Source organism: Euleptes europaea, chromosome 4, assembly GCF_029931775.1.
Source record: "Euleptes europaea isolate rEulEur1 chromosome 4, rEulEur1.hap1, whole genome shotgun sequence".
Classification (NCBI taxonomy): domain Eukaryota; kingdom Metazoa; phylum Chordata; class Lepidosauria; order Squamata; family Sphaerodactylidae; genus Euleptes; species Euleptes europaea.
Window position 1 is genome coordinate 15,224,298 of NC_079315.1, and position 21,230 is coordinate 15,245,527.

General features: G+C 48.1%; 1 protein-coding gene across 1 annotated transcript in view; it reads left to right on the forward strand.

Annotated features, from left to right (window-relative positions):
* Positions 1-16,588, forward strand: part of PRAG1 (PEAK1 related, kinase-activating pseudokinase 1) — a 46,215-nt gene extending 29,627 nt beyond the window's left edge. The window contains exons 3-5 of the mRNA XM_056848436.1: positions 4,760-4,911; positions 5,526-6,265; positions 15,569-16,588. Coding sequence (XP_056704414.1) covers positions 4,760-4,911; positions 5,526-6,265; positions 15,569-16,588 — 1,912 coding nt within the window. The remainder of the gene's footprint in view (positions 1-4,759; positions 4,912-5,525; positions 6,266-15,568) is intronic.
* The last annotated feature ends 4,642 nt before the right edge of the window (positions 16,589-21,230 follow it).

Below are 21,230 nucleotides of genomic sequence, written 5' to 3' on the forward strand. Positions count from 1 at the left end.
GAGTTAATGGTTCCAAGTGTTTTGGGGGCCGAAATAGCTTCGGAGCATGCCATGGGGAGGGGGGGATCTTCAGCCTTCCCCCCCGCCACTGTTTTCCTGAGCCGAAAAGGCCATGGGGGATCTAGGGGTCTTAGTAGACCAAACACTGAACATGAGTCAGCAGTGTGATGCAGTAGCGAAAAAGGCAAATGCAATCTTGGGCTGCATCAACAGAAGTATAGTGTCCAGATCACGCAAAGTGATGATATCGCTTTACTCTGCTCTGGTTAGACCTCACCTAGAGTATTGTGTTCAGTTTTGGGCACCGCAATTTATGAAAGATGTAGACAAGCTGGAACGTGTCCAGAGGAGGGCAACAAAGATGGTGAGGGGTCTGGAGACCAAGTCCTATGAGGAAAGGCTGCAGGAGCTGGGTATGTTTAGCCTGAAGAGGAGAAGACTGAGAGGGGATATGATAACCATCTTCAAGTACTTGAAGGGTTGTCATATAGAGGAGGGTGCCAAGTTGTTTTCTGTTGCCCCAGAAGGTCAGACCAGAACCAACGGGTTGAAATTAAATCAAAAGAGTTTCCGTCTAGACATTAGGAAGAATTTTCTAACCGTTAGAGTAGTTCCTCAGTGGAACAGGCTTCCTCGGGAGGTGGTAAGCTCTCCTTCCCTGGAGGTTTTAAAGAAGAGGTTAGATGGCCATCCGTCAGCAATGCTGATTCTATGACCTTAGGCAGATCATGAGAGGGAGGGCATCTTGGCCATCTTCTGGGCATGGAGTAGGGGTCACTGGGGTTGTGTGTGGGGGGGGGTAGTTGTGAATTTCCTGCATTGTGCAGGGGGTTGGACTAGATTACCCTGGTGGTCCCTTCCAACCCTATGATTCTATGTTTGCCCTGCTGCGGGAATCCACGTGTTGCAAACCAGTGCACATGGAGCCCCACACCAAGGCAAGTAGAGTCCCCCAATCACCATTTCATCTAGTTAGTGAATACCCCAGGGTCATGGTTGAAATAGGAATTTAAGCCCCAAGGTCCCGATCCTGTTCTAAGCCCTAGAGCACATATGTATAATCTCCTTTGCTCCCGTCCATCTCCTGCCTTCCTCTTTTCCCCACTTTTCCGTTTTTGACGGTCTCTCCCACTTAGTCTGTAAGTTCCTCAGGGCAGGGACCCTAGCTTTTGGCTGTTATTGTCGCTTGTGTTTCTTTGTAAAAATGCCATTTACATTAATGGTCTTATGCAACACAAAAGTAAATCGTCGTTGCGGAAAGCGCCGGAGGTTATACACTGGGCATGGCGGTAAATCTAAGAGCCAGAGCTCCCATACAGCTGCCGTTGCTAGTTTTATTCATATTTAATTTCGTCCCTATTCAGAAAGTGCATTTTACATAAGGCGCTGGGGATAAAAAGAGAGGTCCCCCCCCTCACGTATGACTTCACAGCAAATGCGACGAGCTAGCTTTTGAAAAGATTTTCTGGTTCTGAAATGGTGCTGCAGAATGCGTATGTTCTACCAGAGTGGCTTTGATGGTGTTGGAGTGAGCGTGCATGCGTGAAGATGTCCGGCTCTTCTGAACAGAAGTTTGATCTCTTGTTTTTGCGCTCTTTGCTGGGATGGTGAGTTATCTGTAGGTGTAGTCGCTTGAGCACGTACGGAGGAAAGCCGTCTCTGTGTGAATGGTGTTTGGAAAGAAATGACGTGCTGTAGAAACTCTTTGACCGTGCAATTCTATGAAGAATTTCTCCAGTCTAAGAGAGCCAGCATGGTGTAGTGGTTGAGAGCGGTGGTTTGGAGCAGTGGACTCTGATCTGGAGAGCCGGGTTTGATTCCCCACTCCTCCACAGGAGCGGCGGAGGCTAATCTGGTGAACTGGGTTGGTTTTCCCGCTCCTGCATATGAAGCCAGCTGGGTGACCTTGGGCTAGTCACAGTTCTCTCTGAACTCTCTCAGCTCACCTACCTCACAGGTTGTCTGTTGTGGGGAGGGGAAGGTGACTGTAAGCTGGTTTGATTCTTCCTTAAGAGGTAGAAAAAGTCGGCATATAAAAACCAACTTTTCTTCTTCTTTTCTCCTCCTCCTCCTCCTTCTCTCTTTAATTTCAATGACCTTACACTGGAGTAACTGCATAGGATTGCACTGTTAATAATAATCAGCAGATAGCATGCTTTTGGCTTAGAAAACATTCTCTGTGTAATATCTTTTGCAGTGTTGATTCAAAGTTCTGTTGATTTGAAGGCAATCCTGAACAAAACTGTTGGTATGGGAAAAAATGGTTTTGAGATAAAGATACAGGGCTGGATCCCATCAAACAGATCCGTGTGCAAGGGTGGGGGGCAGGTTTTGCAAATTCTCCCCTCCCGTGGCAGCCCCCCATGTTGTTCCTGGGCTATCCTGTCCCCCGCAGGAGCAGTATTTTTGGGGGAAGTTCTGGGCTGTGGCAAGGGGGATGTAAGGAAGTCATGCTCTGTGGGAGGAAGTCCTATCACCCATGGCAAAGGTTGAAGGGCTCCAGGACACATGAATTCATCCGTCTTGTGTAAACACTGAAAGTGTCATTTATAAGCACAAAAGGGTTCCAGAAATCAATTTACTCGTCAGACATTAGGGTCAAATAAGATAACGGTATTTGACAGCTGCATCAATTTAAGGAGGAGAATATGGCATTGTATCAAGGTTCAGTGTTTATAATACAGGGGAAATATAATAACTATACAGGGGAAATACCGGAGGGGTGTTAATTCAGTGATCTGTAATGCACCCTATTCATTCTTTATGGGGTCATCTAGACCCCACATGTTTTTCTCTAGCTCGAAGCCTGCTGGAGGTATGAATTAAAAAAAGAACACCTCTGAATCATCAGCTATTGTGTTGTTAGGTGAAACTGCTCACCCTGTTAAGGTTGCTTAACCCACTGAGGTGTATAGCCTTTTGTTCCCTTCTTTAATTGGGCTGGGCTGATCCCATTGTCATGAGGCTGAAAAAGGAACACCGTCGAAGCGGTGTTTGAAATGCTGCTGAGTTACCCTTTTTATTGTTTAAAAAGAAGGCACAGGTTAGGGAGAAACATTTTTCAAAAATTATGATGCTCCGTTTGGTTGGATGACTCCAGAAGAATAGGAGAGGGATGTTCGAGAAGTTTGGTTTTTATTATGAATGTACGCGACACACTTTAAAGCTAGATGCTTAATATGTTTGTTTCGGTCTTTTCTGCTTGGCTGTTTCTTTATTTTTATTTTATAATAGAAGGGGAACAAAAGGAAAAAAGGGGAAAGGGAAGAAACGTTGATATCCAGTTTGCATTTAGAACTAAAAAACCCCACAAATTCTGAAAAAACAAAATGAGCAGACCACATCACTTCACTTACCAACATCATATTACAACCAAATAATTACCAAAATTATATAATAAAAAAGGAAAAAATATTCAGGTGACTTAAGCATTTATTATAGCTGAAAAAATAATCGCCCTTTATATCTGTCAAACATATTTTACGTCTCTATCATCAGGAAATTTATCCCTGGCATTTCCAGTTAAAGGGACTAGGCGGGTAGGTGATGTGAAAGACCTCAGCTTGAGAACCTGGAAAGCCGCTGCCGGTCTGAGTGGACAATACTGACTTTGATGGACCTTATGGTCTGATTCAGTATAAGGCAGCTTCATGTGTTCAATTAAAATATCATTACAATGTATTATTATCTACTTTTTATGCATGGCTGTCTCACTCGCCGTCACCCCTCCCTCGACTTTGGGTCTTTGGGTTATGCATACCATTTCCGACCGTCAGAGGCTGCCTTGCTCTTCCCCTGCATTTCCCCATGTTTCGGCTGCATTTTGAGAGACCTGTTTTATCTCGAATTTGAAAACACGGGGAAACGCAGGGGGAGAACAAGGCAACCTCTGTTGGTCGGAAATAGCATGCTTAATCCAAACAAAGACCCTAAGTCGCGAGTGAAACAGCCTTGCATAAAATACCTTGGAAGGAAGATCCACTGGGATTGATGTCCTTAATAAGTGTGATTAGGATAACAGTCCTGGGGTTGTAAACTCAGCATGTAAAAGTAAAGGTAGTCCCCTGTACAAGCATCGGGTCATTACTGACCCAAGGGGTGATGTCACATCCCAATATTTACGAGGCGGATTATGTTTACGGGGTGGTTTGCCATTGCCTTCCCCAGTCATCTACACTTTACCCCCAGCAAGCTACACTTTACCCCCCAGCTCTCATTTTACCGACCTCGGAAGGATGGAAGGCTGAGTCAACCTTGAGCTGGCTATCTGTAACTGACCTCCCTCGGGATCGAACTCAGGCCGTGAGCAGAGCTTTTGACTAGGAAACTGAAATCGTGGAGGAATTGAGCTTGATGAAATTGTTGGAGACTTCACATCTGAAGCGGAGTGACCAAGATGAAATTTGTGCTTCTGTTTCCCTGTTTTCATCACAACTGAAGTTAAGAAGCACCCCTATCGGGAAATGGGTCCTATTTCTATTTGCATTTTCCTTAGTAAAGCTGAATGAAGAGAGAGAGGGAATAAAACCAACTCTGGGGTGGCAGCTGCCACCCAAGCGATGTTATTTTAATCTGCACAGCCAAACGGCTCTCCAGTGGCCACTCAGAAGCCCTGCTGTGTAGGAGCCCCATCTGACCCCACCCACCTTCTAAAATCACTTGATGGGCACCATCGCACCCATGGGTACCACGCTGGGGAATGTATCTCTTGTATGAACTCCTGACGTTCTCGTGGGTGATTCTTTCCCTTTCCCTCTAGGCATTTTTTAAAAATGAACAAGAGTAATTCCGACTTGGAGAAGCTCGGCGGCGACTCTGCAGAAAGCCACAGCCCACCTTTTCAGGCAGTCCACCTCACTTTCACAGCTGGCTCCACGGATAGTTTGCATTTGGACACCATCAGCAATGGAGGTAGTTAAATTTTTATTTTTTAAGTGCAGATTGTGATGCTTGCCAGCGTGGTGTCGTGGTTAAGAGCGGTGGTTTGGAGCAGTGGACTCTGATCTGGAGAACTGGGTTTGATTCCCCACTCCTCCACATGAGCGGCGGAGGCTAATCTGAACTGGGTTTGATTCCCCACTCCTCCACATGAGCGGCGGAGGCTAATCTGGTGAACTGGGTTGGTTTCCCCGCTCCTGTACACAAAGAAAAAGAACTGGCTTACAATCTCCTTCCCTTCCTCTCCCCACAACAGACACAACAGTCATATAGAGGAGGTAGGTGGGGCTGAGAGAGTTCAGAGAGAACTGTGACTAGCCCAAGGTTACCCAGCAGGCATCATGTGGAGAAGTTGGGAAACTACCCTAATTCACCAGATTAGAGTCCGCCGCTCATGTGGGGAATTAAACCCGGTTCTCCAGATTAGACTCCACCACTCCTAACCACCGCTTTTAACCACTATGCTGGCTCTCTTTAGATGCAACTTGATATCAGGCCTGGAGTTGTAAAACATCTTTATTTATCCATGCTGGTGGGACATCTGGGAATCTCTGACATACTCGGTTTTCTCTCCGCCTCTGTTTCAGGACAGTCATGCAAAGCGAGCCTGCGTTCACCGACTCGTACTGGGAAGCACATCTTTCCTCCCGCTCATGTCCCTGCGTGTTCTGGCCAAGACAGGCCGCACTGCACACCCTTACAGCCACCCCCGCTGCCCCAAAAGAAAACGGTCAGCAGAGCTGTCTCGTCGCCCGATGGTTTTTACTGGGGCCCGGCCTCTCCGGCCAGAGCAGCAATTCCCAGAAGCCCCAAGCTGAACTTCAGCCAGTCAGAAAGCAACGTCTGTATCCGTGAGGAATCTCTCTTTGGCTCCAACTTGGGGATGACCCACAGAACGTTTTCGTCTTCTGAGTCGCTGGAGAAAGCCTTCAAAGCGTCCCGGTCCCTGTTCCCGCTCTCTGGTAAGAACGGCAACGTCTGCTGCACCCAGGACCGAAATTTGCCGCCTCGTTCCTTCTCCCAGCACAATATGTCTGCTCGGGCTCCCTCCGGTTCCCGCCTCCAGCTTCACAACCTCCTCAGCAACATCGACAACAAGGAAGGGGTGTACGCCAAGCTTGGGGGGCTGTACGCCGAGTCGTTGCGCCGCCTCGTGGCGAAATGCGAAGACTGTTTCATGCGCGAGCAGAAGAGCGAGCTGCATTTCAACGAGAACAGCTGGTCTCTCTTCAAACTGACCTGCAACAAGCCCTGTTGCGACTCAGGGGACGCCATCTACTACTGTGCCACCTGTGCCAAGGACCCCACCAGCACCTATGCTGTCAAGGTACGTCGTTGCAAGATGCCATTTTGTAATGCAGCAGTCCCCGGCGTGGTGCCAGGGCGCCCGGGGACACCTTTCCTGGCACCCGTCACCTGGCCAGCGTGGTGTAGTGGTTAAGAGTGGTGATTTGGAGTCTGATCTGGAGAACCGGGTTTGTTTCCCCACTCCTCCACATGAAGCCAACTGGGCGACCTTGGGCTAGCCACACTTTCTCAGCCCCACCTACCTCACAGGGTGTCTGTTGTGGGGAGGGGAAGGGAAGGTGATTGTAAGCCGGTTTGATTCTCCCTTAAGTGGCAGAGAAAGTCGGCATATAAAAACCAACTCTTCTTCTTTTTAGAGAGGTGGTGGGGCCATGTGGGGCTTTCCCTGACTGGCTGTTGAGAATTGGATTGGCTGTGGAGATTTTTTAAATGCTCTTTCACACCACCTAGTGCCTGACCCTTTTAAGTGGACATACCAGGTATTGAACCTGGGACCTTCTGCATGCCAAGCAGATGCTCTACCACTGTGCCACAGCCCCCTCCCTCTTGGCAGGATGTAGCCCCTCAGAACCCAGTGGAGACAGTTGCCTGGAGAGATCAGATCTCAGGAAACAAGCTAGTTGGAAACGTTTAGCTGAAGCAACAAGAAATCGAGTCAGGCCAAGGGTCAGCGCCGAGAAATCAGTCTGGGAGCTGCTTAGCTGCCAGCGTGGTGTAGTGGTTAAGAGCAGTGGTAAGGAGCTGTGGACTCTGATCTGGAGAACCAGCTTTGATTCCCCGCTCCTCCCTATGAGCAGCGGACGCTAATCTGGTGAACTGGGTTTGTTTCCCCACTCCTCCACACGAAGCCAGCTGGGTGACCTTGGGCTAGTCACAGTTCTATTAAGAGCTCTCTCAGCCCCACCTACCTCTCAGGGTGTCTGTTGTGGGGAGGGGGAGGGACGGTGATTGTGAGCCAGTTTGAGTCTCCCTTAAGTGGTAGAGAAAGTCTGCATATAAAAACCAACTCTTCTTCTTCGTCTTCACGAGGACTGGAGGGAAAGCGGTGTTTTTTCCAGCGGCTGCTCGGTGGCGTGGCTGCAGCTTCCTTCCCTTTCTTCAGGAGGCTGGCACCCCGCCAAGAGTGCGCAGCTGTGCCAGGTTGCCACAACAACCCTCGCGGCACAGGTGTAGGAGGGCAGGGCCGGGAGCAAAGCGTGACTCCCGCTCTCCATCTGGTGAAGCGCCAACAGCGGACGACTCACGGAAACCCCTGTAATCCGTGAGATGTTGAATCGGCACGGAAGCCGGGGGGAAAGAACGTTTCGCGGCACAGGACAGAGTTCAGCCGGGATTTCTCTTGCACGGGGGCCATCAAAATAGACAAGCAATATGCACAGCTTTAAAAAAAAAGCAAAACCCAGTCTGAATACATGAAGCTGTCTTATACTGAATGGGAGCCTTGGCCCACCAAGGTTAGGGTTGCCAGCTCTAGGCTGGGAAATACCTGCCGATTTTGGGGACGGAGCCTGAGGAGGGTGGGGTTTGGACAGGGGAGGGACTTCAATGCCACAGAGTCCAGTCACCAAAGCAGCCATTTTTCTCCAGGGGAACTGATCTCTGTCGCCTGGAGATCAGTTGTAATAGCGGGCGATCTCCAGCCACCACCTGGAGGCTGGCAACCCTAATAGTTAAATGGTAGAACTCCCTGCCCCAGGATGTGGTGATGGCTGCCAACTTGGAAGGCTTTAAGAGGGGAGGGGACATGATCATGGAAGAGACGGCTGCCCATGGTTACTAGTACAATAGGATACTAGTCATGATGCATACCTATTCTCCAGGATAAGAGGAGCATGCCCACTATAATAGGTGCTGTGGAGCACAGGCAGGATGGTGCTGCTGCAGTCGTCTTGTTTGTGGGCTTCCTAGAGGCCCCTGGTTGGCCACTGTGTGAACAGACAGCTGGACTTGATGGGCCTGGGTCTGACCCAGCTCTGGGTTGGGAAATACTTGGAGATTTGGGAGGTGGAGCCTGAGGAGGGCACGATTTGGGGAGGGGAGGGACTTCAATGCCATAGAGTCCAATTGCTGAAGCAGCCATTTTCTCCAGGGGAACTGATCTCTATCTGCTGGAGATCAGTCATAATAGCGAGAGATCTCCAGCCACCGCCTGGAGGTTATGAAATAAAAACGTATGCTGACTCAACAAAGTTAATGAAATAACAGCACCAGCTCGATTTGTTATATGCAAAATTATGTACTTTACCCAAGTCAATAATATGACATATATGCAAACAAATGAATAAATAAATGAAAGACAGGTTACCTCACCAATATGTAATAAATTCACTTCCAAAGAATTTAAAGTTCAATCACTTCATAAGTTCCTGTATATATAAAGCCAATATACAGGAACTTATGAAGTAATTGAACTTTAAATTCTTTGGAAGTGAATTTATTACATATTGGTGAGGTAACCTGTCTTTCATTTATTTATTCGTTTGCATAGATGTCATATTATTGACTTGGGTAAAGTACATAATTTTGCATATAACAAATCGAGCTGGTGCTGTTATTTCATTAACCGCCTGGAGGTTGGCAGCCCTATTCAGGGTCAGTATTGCCTACTCAGACTGGCAGCAACTCTCTAGGGTCCCAGGCAGAGACCCCGGAGAGCTGCTGTCCTGTCGCTTGAACGGTAGCCTGAAGTGCTACCACTGTGGTTTTCTTGTGACGTTTTTCTTCACAATAATGAGGTCTAGGAACATACTTCTTTTATTTAAGCAACGGACATTTCCGGATCTTAAGAAAAGCAAGTAGAACAGTATGAAATTCCCTGGTGACTGCCTCTACCCTCAAAATAAGGTTGCCAACACACCTGGAGAAAAAGGGCCCTGCCCCTTAATAGAGGCTTAATGTGTAGAAATGGGCAGCTGCAGCTTTTCATGGCATGGAGGTAAATAACATCACCTGGAAAACAACATCCCCTTACGCCTCTCTTAAAGGGACGGGACATTTTTCTTCTCCTGGATGTCAGCAGCCCTGCCTCAAAATGAAACTACATTTTCTTTTAAAATTTGGAAAGACTATGAATGCGCCCCCATTTCCCTTAAACAAATCATGAACAAATCATTCCCTTAAACAAGTCATTAACACTGGGAGCCAGCATGGTGTAGTGGTTAAGAGCGATGGTTTGGAGCGGTGGACTCTGATCTGGAGAACCGGGTTTGATTCCCCACTCCTACACATGAGGGGCGGACGCTAATCTGGGGAGTCGGGTTGATTTCCCCACTCCTCCACATGAAGCCAGCTAGGTGACCTTGGGCCAGTCACACACTCTCAGCCCCACCTACGTCACAGGGTGTCTGTTGTGGGGAGGGGAAGGGGGTTGTAAGCCGGTTTGATTCTTCCTTAAGTGGGAGAGAAAGTTGGCATATAGAAGCCAACTCTTCTTCCTCCTCCTCCTCCTCCTCCTCCTGCAGTCCGAAGCTGCACGATTTCCATTTCCTCCGTCTGTTTCCTCACACTGTGTCTTAGTCGGATACACTCATTTTCAATGCGCCGCGCGGAGCACCGTCTGTACCGAGGTCGATCGGCAAAGGGGAAGGCCTGCCCTCCTGTCGCTTGTGTTCGTTGACGCGGTTCTGACTCCCAGCGGACACTTCCTCGAGACAAGAGTGTGATTGCAAGGGACGGAGACAGCCCTTTTATGTGTGGGTCGCAGACCACACGTGTGTCATCTTCCCCCCATTACAGAGTGTCCCTTTATTGTCTGACCCTCTCAGACAGTGGCGCATTGAAGCCCAACCAGAAGACTAAAGATTGCGAGCTCGCCTGCCCTGCACAAGTTCCAAAGTTGCTAGGCAATTTTTCAGGAATGCTTGCATTTTCGTTGCTGGAATATTTCGGATAGACGGTCGTTTGGGGGCTTAGCGAGCCGAGTGGTTCCTCTTTTCTTTCCGTGCGCGATTGTTGCGCGGGGCTTGGAAGGCATGAAAGCAGCCGCAGATCCGATCGTCACCTGGAGTCAGGCTGCAACAGGCCTGGCAGCTGGGAAGCTCTGAGCCGAGACAAAGTTCCCGTCATCTCTTTCGAGCCAAGATGCTGTTAGTCATCTTCGACACGTTCAGCATGGTGAACGTGATTAGGGGGGAACCGAGCAAAAACACCCTCGTTTCCTGTGCTTCGTTTCAGCTTTCAACGAGATGTTCTGCAGAAATCTTGGAACCTGGATCTCCACTGAACATCTAGAAAGCCGTGGGTGGGTAGTCTGTTTTAGAGGAAAGAACTGGCAAATTAAAGGAGGGGTGCTTAACCCTAAACCCTCATACACCACTTCACCCCCTTTCTCTCCCCAAACTCTTTTTTCCTCAGCTGGGGGTTTCCAGGTATGTTTTACCATGATTGGGAGAAAATTACCAGGTGAGAAGCTGCAGGATGTGATGGGGTGGAAATCTGTCAGAGCATTCCTGAGCGTTTAGGAGGCAATGCGGCTGCGCTGCCTCCAAAGGAGGTTTCGGCCCCACCAAAACCTCCTGGCGCAAAAAATCCATGCAGCCCTCATAAGGTTGCATGAGAGATACGTTACTTAAAAGGTGGTGTACCTTGGCAAAAAAGGAGGGGCATTCCCCGGGCTGAAACGGCTTCGGAGGCCGCCTAACGGCAGCCCCGGCCAGCGCCAGAACACCTCCTGGGACGCCATTATGTTCTGGGAACGTCGGCAGCGTCCCAGGGCAGCGATGCCGCAGCAGCGACTGGCGTTTGGGCCTTCCCGCTAGCGTCAGGCCCACTGACCCCGGCGTTAGCTGGCCAGACGCTGGCGCGGGAGGCCTGGACGCTGGTGCGAGGCCTTCCCAGCCTCCAACCAGACTTTCGCCCGGGATGCCGGCGCATCTTAGGAATGCGCTGTGAGTATCTGCTCCAGCCACCACTTTAAAAAAATGCAGATCACTTAATATAAACTCGCCTGGTCTCCTGCCAAATGCCTACTTCTGCCCTCAGATATATCCTCTACATTTTGGAGCTCCTCCAAGGAATTCAGAATAGAATATATGGTTCTCCTTGCTTCGTAGTAGGGTCGCAACAACCCTGTGATGTGGGCTAGGGAAAGAGGGAGGATGTGTTGCTCGGCAAGCTTCCCCGGCAGAGTGGGGGTTTGAACCCGGGTCTCCCAGCAGTCGAACTATTATACCAGACAGGCTTGTTCATCATAAAGCCTTATATCCCTGCTCATTATTCAAGCCAAAGATCAGATCATAATTTTGTCGTTGAATAGATATTCCTTTACAAAACGTAGGTGTCAGTGCAACATTAGGTAGGATCTTTAAGCTGCAACCCCGGGCCATGGTTTGGCTGTTTACACTGCGTTGAAATAAATGGGATTTTCAGTGGTCTGATCGGGCACAGGGTCACAGGCCTTAAGAGCGGTGGCTGAACGTCAAATTCTGCCCGATGTTCCACCTCTTCCACTATGCACATGAAAATGTAGTTTAATTAACCCCTTTCCTTGACGCCTCCAACCTGGCAACAGCATTGAAAACCCATTCTTAGATGGCATTGCACCATTAAAGCACAGTTTAAAAATAAATCTGCTTTTTACATAGCCGTTAAAACAGGCCTCTCTGTTCATCCCCCAACTGTGGAATATTTCTCAGAAGAATTGGGTCCGGCAGCTGACCTTAACTCTGACCTTAAATATAAAACGCCTTAAATCACCATCTCTGTTCGTGGATCTTTGTGAATCTCTTCTGATTCTTTATTGCTTTATTCAAACAAATAATTGATATTAAGGAGCGGGGTGATCAAGGGCATCGGGCTATCTCCGCTTAGTCTCTAGGCTCCTTTTTCTTCAGGCTTTTTAAAAACATCCTTTCTCTGTCAAGGACAGCTAATGACATTTCAGGAATACAGAAAAAGCCTGACTTTCCCTCATTGTATTTTTTTTCTTTTTGTACCCAAACAAACGAGACAGGTTTGCTTCAGGGCTATATGCCAACCCAGGGTCAGGTATAAATAAACCCTCTGATAAAAGTGCTTATAAACATGGATGCTAGTCATGATGCATACCTATTCTCTCCAGGGTCAGAAGAGCATGCCTATTATATTAGGCGCTGTGGAACACAGGCAGGATGGTGCTGCTGCAGTGGTCTTGTTTGTGGGCTTCCTAGAGGCACCTGGTTGGCCACTGTGTAAACAGACTGCTGAACTTGATGGGCCTCGGTCTCATCCAGCATGGCTTTTCTTATGTTCTTCTTATAATTATATTATATATAATTATATTACGTGCTGTGGAACACAGGCAGGATAATGCTGCTGCAGTCGCCTTGTTTGTGGGTTTTCCTTTCCTTTTATCCCTTAGAAGCTCCTTGATCAATTGATCTTGAGCAGCATATATCTAGTGTTGGAGGGATATAAGGACTGAAACAAATCTTGCCACTGACAATGTAGCCTTGGGGTCCCTATCACTTAGTAAAAAAGGCATTATGTCAGTCACAGAGGCATTGGATTTGTATATTAAAAGGGGGGGAATATAGTGCGATCGAAGTTCCTCGTAAAAGCGGCATTCCAAAAGGGCATGGGCTAATGAGTCAATAGAGCCAGAAGAGCAAGGGCAGATCCTGTCTGAGTATGGTATATTCAGAATTCTGCCCTGCATTACCATAGAAGGGTTAGCATTCAATCTAGCCAAGCAAAAAGCTCTACAGAGACGAGGAGTTGTTAGATAATATGTATAGGCAGGCAGACCACGTGGAGGGGGCATTCCGAAGAACTGGGATGAACAGACACGACAAGCACGAAAAGTAGTGCTGTTATAATCGAGCTCTTTAATGCGCTTTTTAATTTTGGCAAAAGCTTCAGTTTTCCCAAGATCTAATAACATATCCTGTGAGAAACCCAACAACGCCAGTTTCTCATCTAAGATTTTTTGCCATGAGGATTTAAAAGGGTCATGCTTCAGAGAAGCTAGGAACCCCTCAGTGCTAAAGCACAGCTTAAGGTGTAGTTTAAAGGCGTCCAACCACGCCCTAGCTTCAAGTGACATTTGGCCAAACTCGGAACGAAGAGTAACACCAGCAACACATCGAGGGGCATTTAGGAGTTTTCGTAAGAACTGAAGCAGTGGACGATCTATAGATTCATTGATGACTGTAATCCAGATGGCAACACCGAAGAGGATAATTGGGGTAATTTTCAGGTTAAAAACCTGAATAGCCCCTGGAATATATTTGCCACCTTTGGTGTGAAAAAAATTGACAATAGCACCAACCCCAGGTTTAATTTTGTTGGACACTGCTTTTTGATGGGCATTCCAATTTAGGTTATGGGAAAACAGAATGCCAAGGTAAACAAACTCCTTGACTTGGTCAACCTCAAAGCCATCTAATACCCAGCGAAAAGGAGGCATTTTTCTCCTCTTAGTGAAGATCATAATCTTAGATTTATGATGGTTTATTTTAAGACCTTCCCTAGAGCAGTACTCAGAAAAAGTTTGCAAAGATCTTTTCAAACCAATTCTTGTGCGGGACAGGAGAACTGCATCATCAGCATAGAATCGGGGTGGGATGACTTGCAAGCTTTGGGGGGTGGCAAAACTCTGAGTAATTGGTTGCCATATCATTCAGGTATAGATTAAACAAGAGAGGAGCAAGGAAGCAACCTTGTCTAACTCCCTTGACCAGCTCAAAGGGCTCGGTTAGTTCTCCTTGGTTGCCACAGCGAACCTGAGCTGTGAGGTCGGTATGAAATTGCTGAATAAGCCATAGTAACCTCCTATCCATAGTAGAATGTGATAGTTTCAACCATAGCCTCTCCCTCAGGATGGTATCAAAAGCTCCCTTAAGATCCATAAAACCCGCATAAAGGGTGCCATTTCTGGGGGAGGAATATTTCTCGGCTAGATGGGAGAGCACTAAACAGTGGTCCGTGACAGACCAACCCCTTCTAAAGCCAATCTGTTCCCAGACAAGGATGTCATTACTCTCAACCCAGTCCAACAGCCTCTTTAATAAGTAGGAGGAATACAATTTGCCTAAGCAAGACAAAAGGCTGATTGGACGATAACAGCTTGGGTCAGAGCGCTGACCCTTTTTAAAGATTGGGACGATAATAGTATGTCTCCAAGATTTTGGAATAGCTCCTGAGGCATTAATTTGTGTGAATACAGGAGCAAGAATGTTGGCCCACCATTTGCTGTTGACTTTAAAAAGTTTGTAGGGAATTAGATCAGGACCTGGGGCTTTACCTGAGTGTAGGCGATCAATGAGCGGTTTAATTTCCTTAGGAGACACATCTGGCCAGGAATTCAACAAAATAGAAGGTGCTACAGGTATAAGACCCTGGTTTTCCACAGAGTAGGAGAAGAGGCTCTTGAAGTAAGCTACCCAGACCGAGGACGGGATACATGCGGGGACTCTGGCATAGCCATTACTTAAAGAATTCACAGTCCGCCAGAAAGTTGAATTATCATTGTTGTTTATAGCTGTAATCAAGCTCCTCCAATTTTTATATAGGGCCTCTTTTTTCCTCCAGTTTACCAAGTCCTTGTAGTTCTTTTTAATAGTTAACAATTCCTTCAATACTGAAATAGTATTGTTCCTTCTGAATTCTCTATGTTTCCTGGTTATTGCTCGTTTGAGTAGTCTACACTCGCGGTTAAACCAAGAATTTCGTTTGTATATAGCGTGCAAGCTTGAGGTGATTTCTTTAGTAAATAAAGGTTTAAATAAATCAATTAGTCTGAAAAAAACATTTAAGACAGTAGCTGCGGACTCTTGCTCAAGGAGGGCAGCTTTCAACGAAGTCACCTCCAAAAGCTGCATTTTACCACGCACCAAGGAATCAAGCTCAGGGCTCCAGTAAACACGAGCTAGGGCTTTTTGGGATTGGTGCAATATTTGATGGTAGGACGGTATTAAATGTGGAACAGATAATTGGTTGATTGAAAGAGAGATAGGGAGATGGTCACTGTTTGTGGGTTTTCTAGAGGCACCTAGTTGGCCACCATGTGAACAGACTGCTGGACTTGATGGGCCTTAGTCTGATCCAGCAGGCCTTTTCTTATGTTCTTATGAGTAGACATGTTCATGGAGGAGAGGACTATCCAAGGCTACTAGTAAAAATGGATACTAGTCATGATGCAGACCTATTCTCTCCAGGATCAAAGAAGCATGCCTGTTCTATTAGGTGCTGTGGAACACAGGCAGGAGAATGCTGCTGCAGTCGTCTTGTTTGTGAGCTTCCTAGAGGCACTTGGTTGGCCACTGTGTGAACAGACTGCTGGACTTGATGGGCCTTGGTCTGATCCAACAGGGCTTTTCTAATGTTTTTATGTTCTTATTTACAGATCTGTAAAACTCAAGACACAAAAATGGCCACCTCAAGCTGCAGCCCGTCAGTCCCGGTCCACTTCAACATCCAGCAGGACTGCGGGCATTTCGTAGCGTCGGTGCCCTCCAGCATGTTGAAAAATGCTTCTGAGGACAGCCAGGGCCCTTCCCGTGCCACTCCCGAGCAGGACTGCGTGGTCGTCATAACCCGCGAGGTGCCGCACCAGACTGCCGCGGACTTCGTGCAGAACGCTGTCGCTTTCCATCAAGCAAAGCCCGAGCTGTACGAGCGGCGGGTTTGTTTCCTCCTGCTGCAGCTCTGCAACGGGCTGGAGCATCTCAAGGAGTACAGCGTCATCCACAGAGACCTTTGCCTGGAGAACTTGCTGCTGGCCCGCTGCAAACCTTCTCCCGGCTGCAGCCGAACCAAAGAGGACATGTCTCTGCCCAGGCTCATCATCAGCAACTTCTTGAAAGCCAAGCAGAAATCTGGGCCCGCTGAGTCCAAGGTGAAAAGGAACCAGGCCCGGCTGGCTCCCGAAATCGTGTCCGCCTCCCAGTACAAAAAGTTCGACGAGTTCCAAACCGGCATCCTCATCTATGAGCTGCTGCACCAGCCCAACCCGTTCGAAGTGAAGGCACGGCTCAGGGAAGAGGAGTACGGCCCGGACGACCTCCCCCCACTCCCATACCTTTCGATTTACTCCCCGGGACTCCAGCAACTCGCTCACCTGCTGCTGGAGGCAGACCCGATCAAGCGCATCCGCATCACCGAGGCGAAGCGGGTTCTGCAGTGTCTGCTCTGGGGGCCCAGGAAAGACTTGACGGAGCAGCCCCTCGACCACCCGGAGGCCCTCCACGATGCTCTTCACAACTGGGTGGACATGAAACGGGCCTTGCTCATGATGAAGTTCGCGGAGAGGGCTGTGGACGCAGAGCGGAGTATCGAGCTGGAGGACTGGCTCTGTTGTCAGTATTTAGCCTCCGCCGATCCGTTTTCTCTTTCCAAGTCGCTGAAACTTCTTCAGCTGCTCTGATCCCTGTAGTTTTGTTTAGTTGTTTTTTTTAAAAAACGTGACATCAATTTCTTGGGCAAACGGAGTAAGTTTTCTTGGGCAAAACCTCCCAATGGAAAACGGTACATGTCGCGAGTCCCCTGGTGAAAGGGCGGTGAAGGAAAAACGGGGCCATATTTGGTGCAGAAACATACGCCAGAAGATCAATACCCCCGTGTAAATTTCAGGATAAATATTTGTTGTGGTGTTTGTAAATTGTAAAGAGATACAGCGTACCATTTCCACCAAGTAATTTGCTTTCTAGATAATTAATGGAGGCAAATAAAAAATGTGTGTTTTCCTATGGTTTTTCTCCGTTATAATGATTTGATTACAGGAGCCCTGTGGCGCAGAGTGGTAAGCTGCAGTACTGCAGTCAAAAGCTCTGCTCACGACCTGAGTTCGATCCCAACGGAAGTTGATTTCAGGTAGCGGGCTCAAGGTTGACTCAGCCTTCCGTCCTTCCAAGGTCGGTCAAATGAGTACCCAGCCTCCTGGGGGTAAAGTGTAGATGACTGGGGAAGGCAATGGCAAACCACCCCATAAACATAGTCTGCCTAGTACACGTTGGGATGTGACATCACCCCATTGCACAGGGGACTACCTTTACCTTTAATGATTTGGTTAGCAGAAGTGATCATTCTTGGAACATAAGTTTTATTCACCATCAGATTATATATCAATCTTTCTCATTCTGACCCACATAAGCTGGACCAAGAAACAAATCCTGTTCATACAGGAACATGTAGAGGTGTCTGGTGCCGTCCCAAACTGGGAGTGTGTAGATTCCACCTCCAGCTCTGCTCCCTCACTCAAGCCCCTCCCCCTACTCTGACTCTACGTTGCATGCTTGGGATGTCAACCCCATGAAACAAAAGGGAGCAGAAAAAGGAATGGCCTGTGGAACTCCCTGACCCAGGATGTGGTGATGGCTGCCAATTTGGAAGGCTTTAAGAGGGGAGTGGACATGTTTATGGAGGAGAGGGTTATCCATGGCCACTAGTTAAAATGGATACTAGCCATGATGCATACCTATTCTCTCCATGATCAGAGGAGCATGCCTATTATCTTAGGTGCTGTGGAACACAGGCAGGATGGTGCTGCTGCAGTCGTCTTGTTTGTGGGCTTCCTAGAGGCACCTGGTTGGCCACTGTGTGAACAGACTGCTAGACGTGATGGGCCTTGGTCTGATCCAGCAGGGCTTTTCTTATGTTGTTATGTCTTGTTTGTGGGCTTCCTAGAGGCACCTGGTTGGCCGCTGTGTAAACAGACTGCTGGACTTGATGGGCTTTGGTCTGATCCAGCATGGCTTTTCTTATGTTTTTATGGGGGTTGGGAAAGGAATGGCACAGGAATGATGGGTCAGGGTAAGAAAATGAGAGCATAACCTTTAAGGGGGGAAAAGAAGCGAGACAATTAGTTGGGGTGGGGTGGAGAAACCGGACAGATTTGGCAAAATATGCAGAGAGAACCTTGGCTGAATGGGAGTTACTTCTGAGTTAAATACGTAGCGAGATCTTGACTATGGGGAAAGCATTGCTGGGTTTTTATGGGGAATATAGTACAATGTGAAGTGTCCATGTTGGAATCACTTGCAGCAGATTGTGAAAAAAGGAGTGCCTGAACAGCCCATAAGTACCTTGGCCTGGAAACAGCCTATAAATAGCCCAGTCCAGAAACCTTGCAGAATATAAAAGAAGTCTAAGAACAATTGATTTCAATTGGCTTAGACTGGAGTTAACTCTATGTAGAGCAAGGGTAGGGAACATCAGTCCCGGGGGGGGGGGCATTTAAGGCCTACCAGATCATTTGGTCTGGCCCTTCATGGGTCCTGACAGATCTCTAGCTCAAAAGGATCTAAGACTGGTGATCCACCCGCAGACAGGAATAGCCTCTATTCAAGGCGGATGTGGGTTTGTTTTGCCGAGAAAAGGAAACTTTTCCCCCCCTTGCAGAAGAGTCGTTAGCTATGGAGCTGCTAGGACCGCCCAAGAAACTGTGTTAAACCTTTCCCACCCGGGCCATGGAGAAACGTATTCCCTCTGTACTACAAGAGGGCTGGGGGCGGAAGTGGCAACAATGGAGAGGTTAAAGGGGGCAGGGCCAGAATGCGCGCGGGGGGGGGAGTTCTTAGCCAGTGTGTCCTCATTTCATCCCTGCAGGTGGAGGTAGCAGGAGCTGGCTGTAGAATTCAGCCCCGACCATGTGGAGCAGGAGCAACTCTGGCGTGCAGCTTGATGGCTACGCCCGGCTGGTGCAACAGACCATCCTGTGCCACCAGGTGGGCGAGTGCGCCACGGGTAGGATGCCTGCCTGCTTGCCCGCAACGGGGTGGGGGTGTCATCTGGGGCAGTTGCCTGCTTGGGGCTTGGTCAGCTAATTTTTAAGTTGATAATTATGTACGCCCCACGAATGATGTTATAAATATCCAAATGGCCCTTGGTGGAAAAAAGGTTCCCCACCCGTGATGTAGGGGTTGCGCTGTAAGGTTACTACCTATCCTGGCTGAAAGAACGGTTAAAAATTCCCCTTGTAGGATGATGGAAGATTTGGTGGCTCCAGCAAATTTCTCCCATCAGCCTGCGATATCCTTGTAATATTGACAACGAGCAAGGATCCATTTCATAAAATGCATGTTCATTTCCTAACGACGATTCTGGCTGTTGGGAAAAAATTGCTGTGTTTTGCAAAGAGGGGTGTAAGGTATGCATTGTTCGCTGCAGGTACTTTGTTTTCCGGACAGAAGTAGAGCCTGCAAACATCTGGTAAACATCCTTTCTCCTCCGTGAAACCTGCACCCAAGCCATCAAGGAAGTGTTTGCTGTTTGCCAGCCAAACTGTCTACAAAGGAAAAAGAAGAACAATCAAGCCTTTACATTGTAGGCTTCATGCCAGGCATAAGAACATCCGCATCTGGTTTACCAGTCACGGCATCTCTGGTTTGGACGGCTTCCAGCTTTCCCATACAGAATGGATAAATAGCCACACACAGGCGGGTGCATTTAGGAATACTTCTTAGGAAGGGAATGGGGGTGGGAATCCCCAGACTGGAAAGGGGTTGTCAGGGAGGTTTTATACCTCTGGTCAGCCCCTAGAACCCTGTTTGTCTTAGCAGAGCCAGGGTGGTGTAGTGGTTAAGAGTGGTGGTTTGGAGCGGTGGACTCTGATCTGGAGAAGAACCGGGTTTGATTCCCCACTCCTCCACGTTGAGCGGTGGACACTAATCTGGTGAACCGGGTTTGTTTCCCCACTCCTACACATGCAGCCAGCTGGGTGACCTTGGGCTAGGCACACACTCTCAGCCCCACCTACCTCACAGGGTGTCTGTTGTGGGGAGAGGAAGGGAAGGTGACTGTAAGCCGGCTTGATTCTTCCTTAAGAGGTAGAGAAAGCTGGCATATAAAAACCAACTCCTCTTCTTCATCCTTCTAAGGATCTGCAGAGGTACTGGCTACCCAATGGAGATTCCCACTGAAAAAAACCCATTTGTTCCATGGTGAGAACTGGTATACACTAATATTTTAGAGAATGCTGCTAGGAAATCAGTGTGGTTATAGTTTACTGAGGCTAGAGACAGCTGCAAAGCTGGAGGTAGATGTTTACTCCTATTACACAGGACAAGAGGTAATCAGCAAGCGGGCAGGTTATCTTGTTCTCAGAGAATATCTTTGGATGCGATGCAGAAAGGTAAGAGCGTGCACTTCCTGGAGGCAGCTGGGCACAGTTCGGTTGCACAACGTCCTTTGAAGGCCTCTGCCCTGGAGGCGGGATCAGGAAGATAAAGTGAAATGTCTGGGCTGCAAAACGCCCTGGACCACAGCCAGAAGTTTATGCAACTCCCCCAACCGTTGATAGCGGGGGTACGCATTGGCCTTGTCTACCCACTCACTCTTCTGGTCAGCAACCACTTTCTTTTCAAGAGAGCCACTTTGGGGGCATTTCATGTATTTTTTTTCTTATTTGTTTATTTTATTGCATTTTTACCCTGCCCTCCCCAACCCGATGGTCAGGCTCAGAGCGGCTTACATGATCCAAATGTTTAATAAAACAATGACACATTTTAAAATACCATTTAAAATAGCCCAGATTAATGGTGGCGGCCAGCTGGATACTCCAGCCGGATGACAAGGCATTAAGCCCAGATTGGCCAGCATGTGTACAGTCGACAAGAACGTGCAGCCAGTCCCAGCTCCGCAATCCTCAGCGTTGATATACACACTACATCTGATACCGTGCCTTTCGACCAAATCACCCGGGGGCATTTTACGCAACAGAACGTATTAAAACAGGATAATGACAGACGCCAGCCCCGACAGCAGCCTACAACTATGCAGCTCTCAACCCCGCTATAAAAATCCGCAAAATAGGGAAGTAAAACGAGACAGACGAAATCCAGCAACCCATGAATGGACAAAACAGAGATGCAATAAAGGCCTGTAGCTCCATAACAAAAAATGGGGAGAGAGAAGCGGCCATGGGGCCTGGAACAAAAGCCAACATACTAGGTTCTGTAGGATAGAGATGTTTTGTAAATACATGCTTTGTCTGTTGTGTACATCTTTGGGTGTACAACAAAATCATGTGCAGGGACCTGACCTTGAGTCAGGGATAGCAGATATTCAGC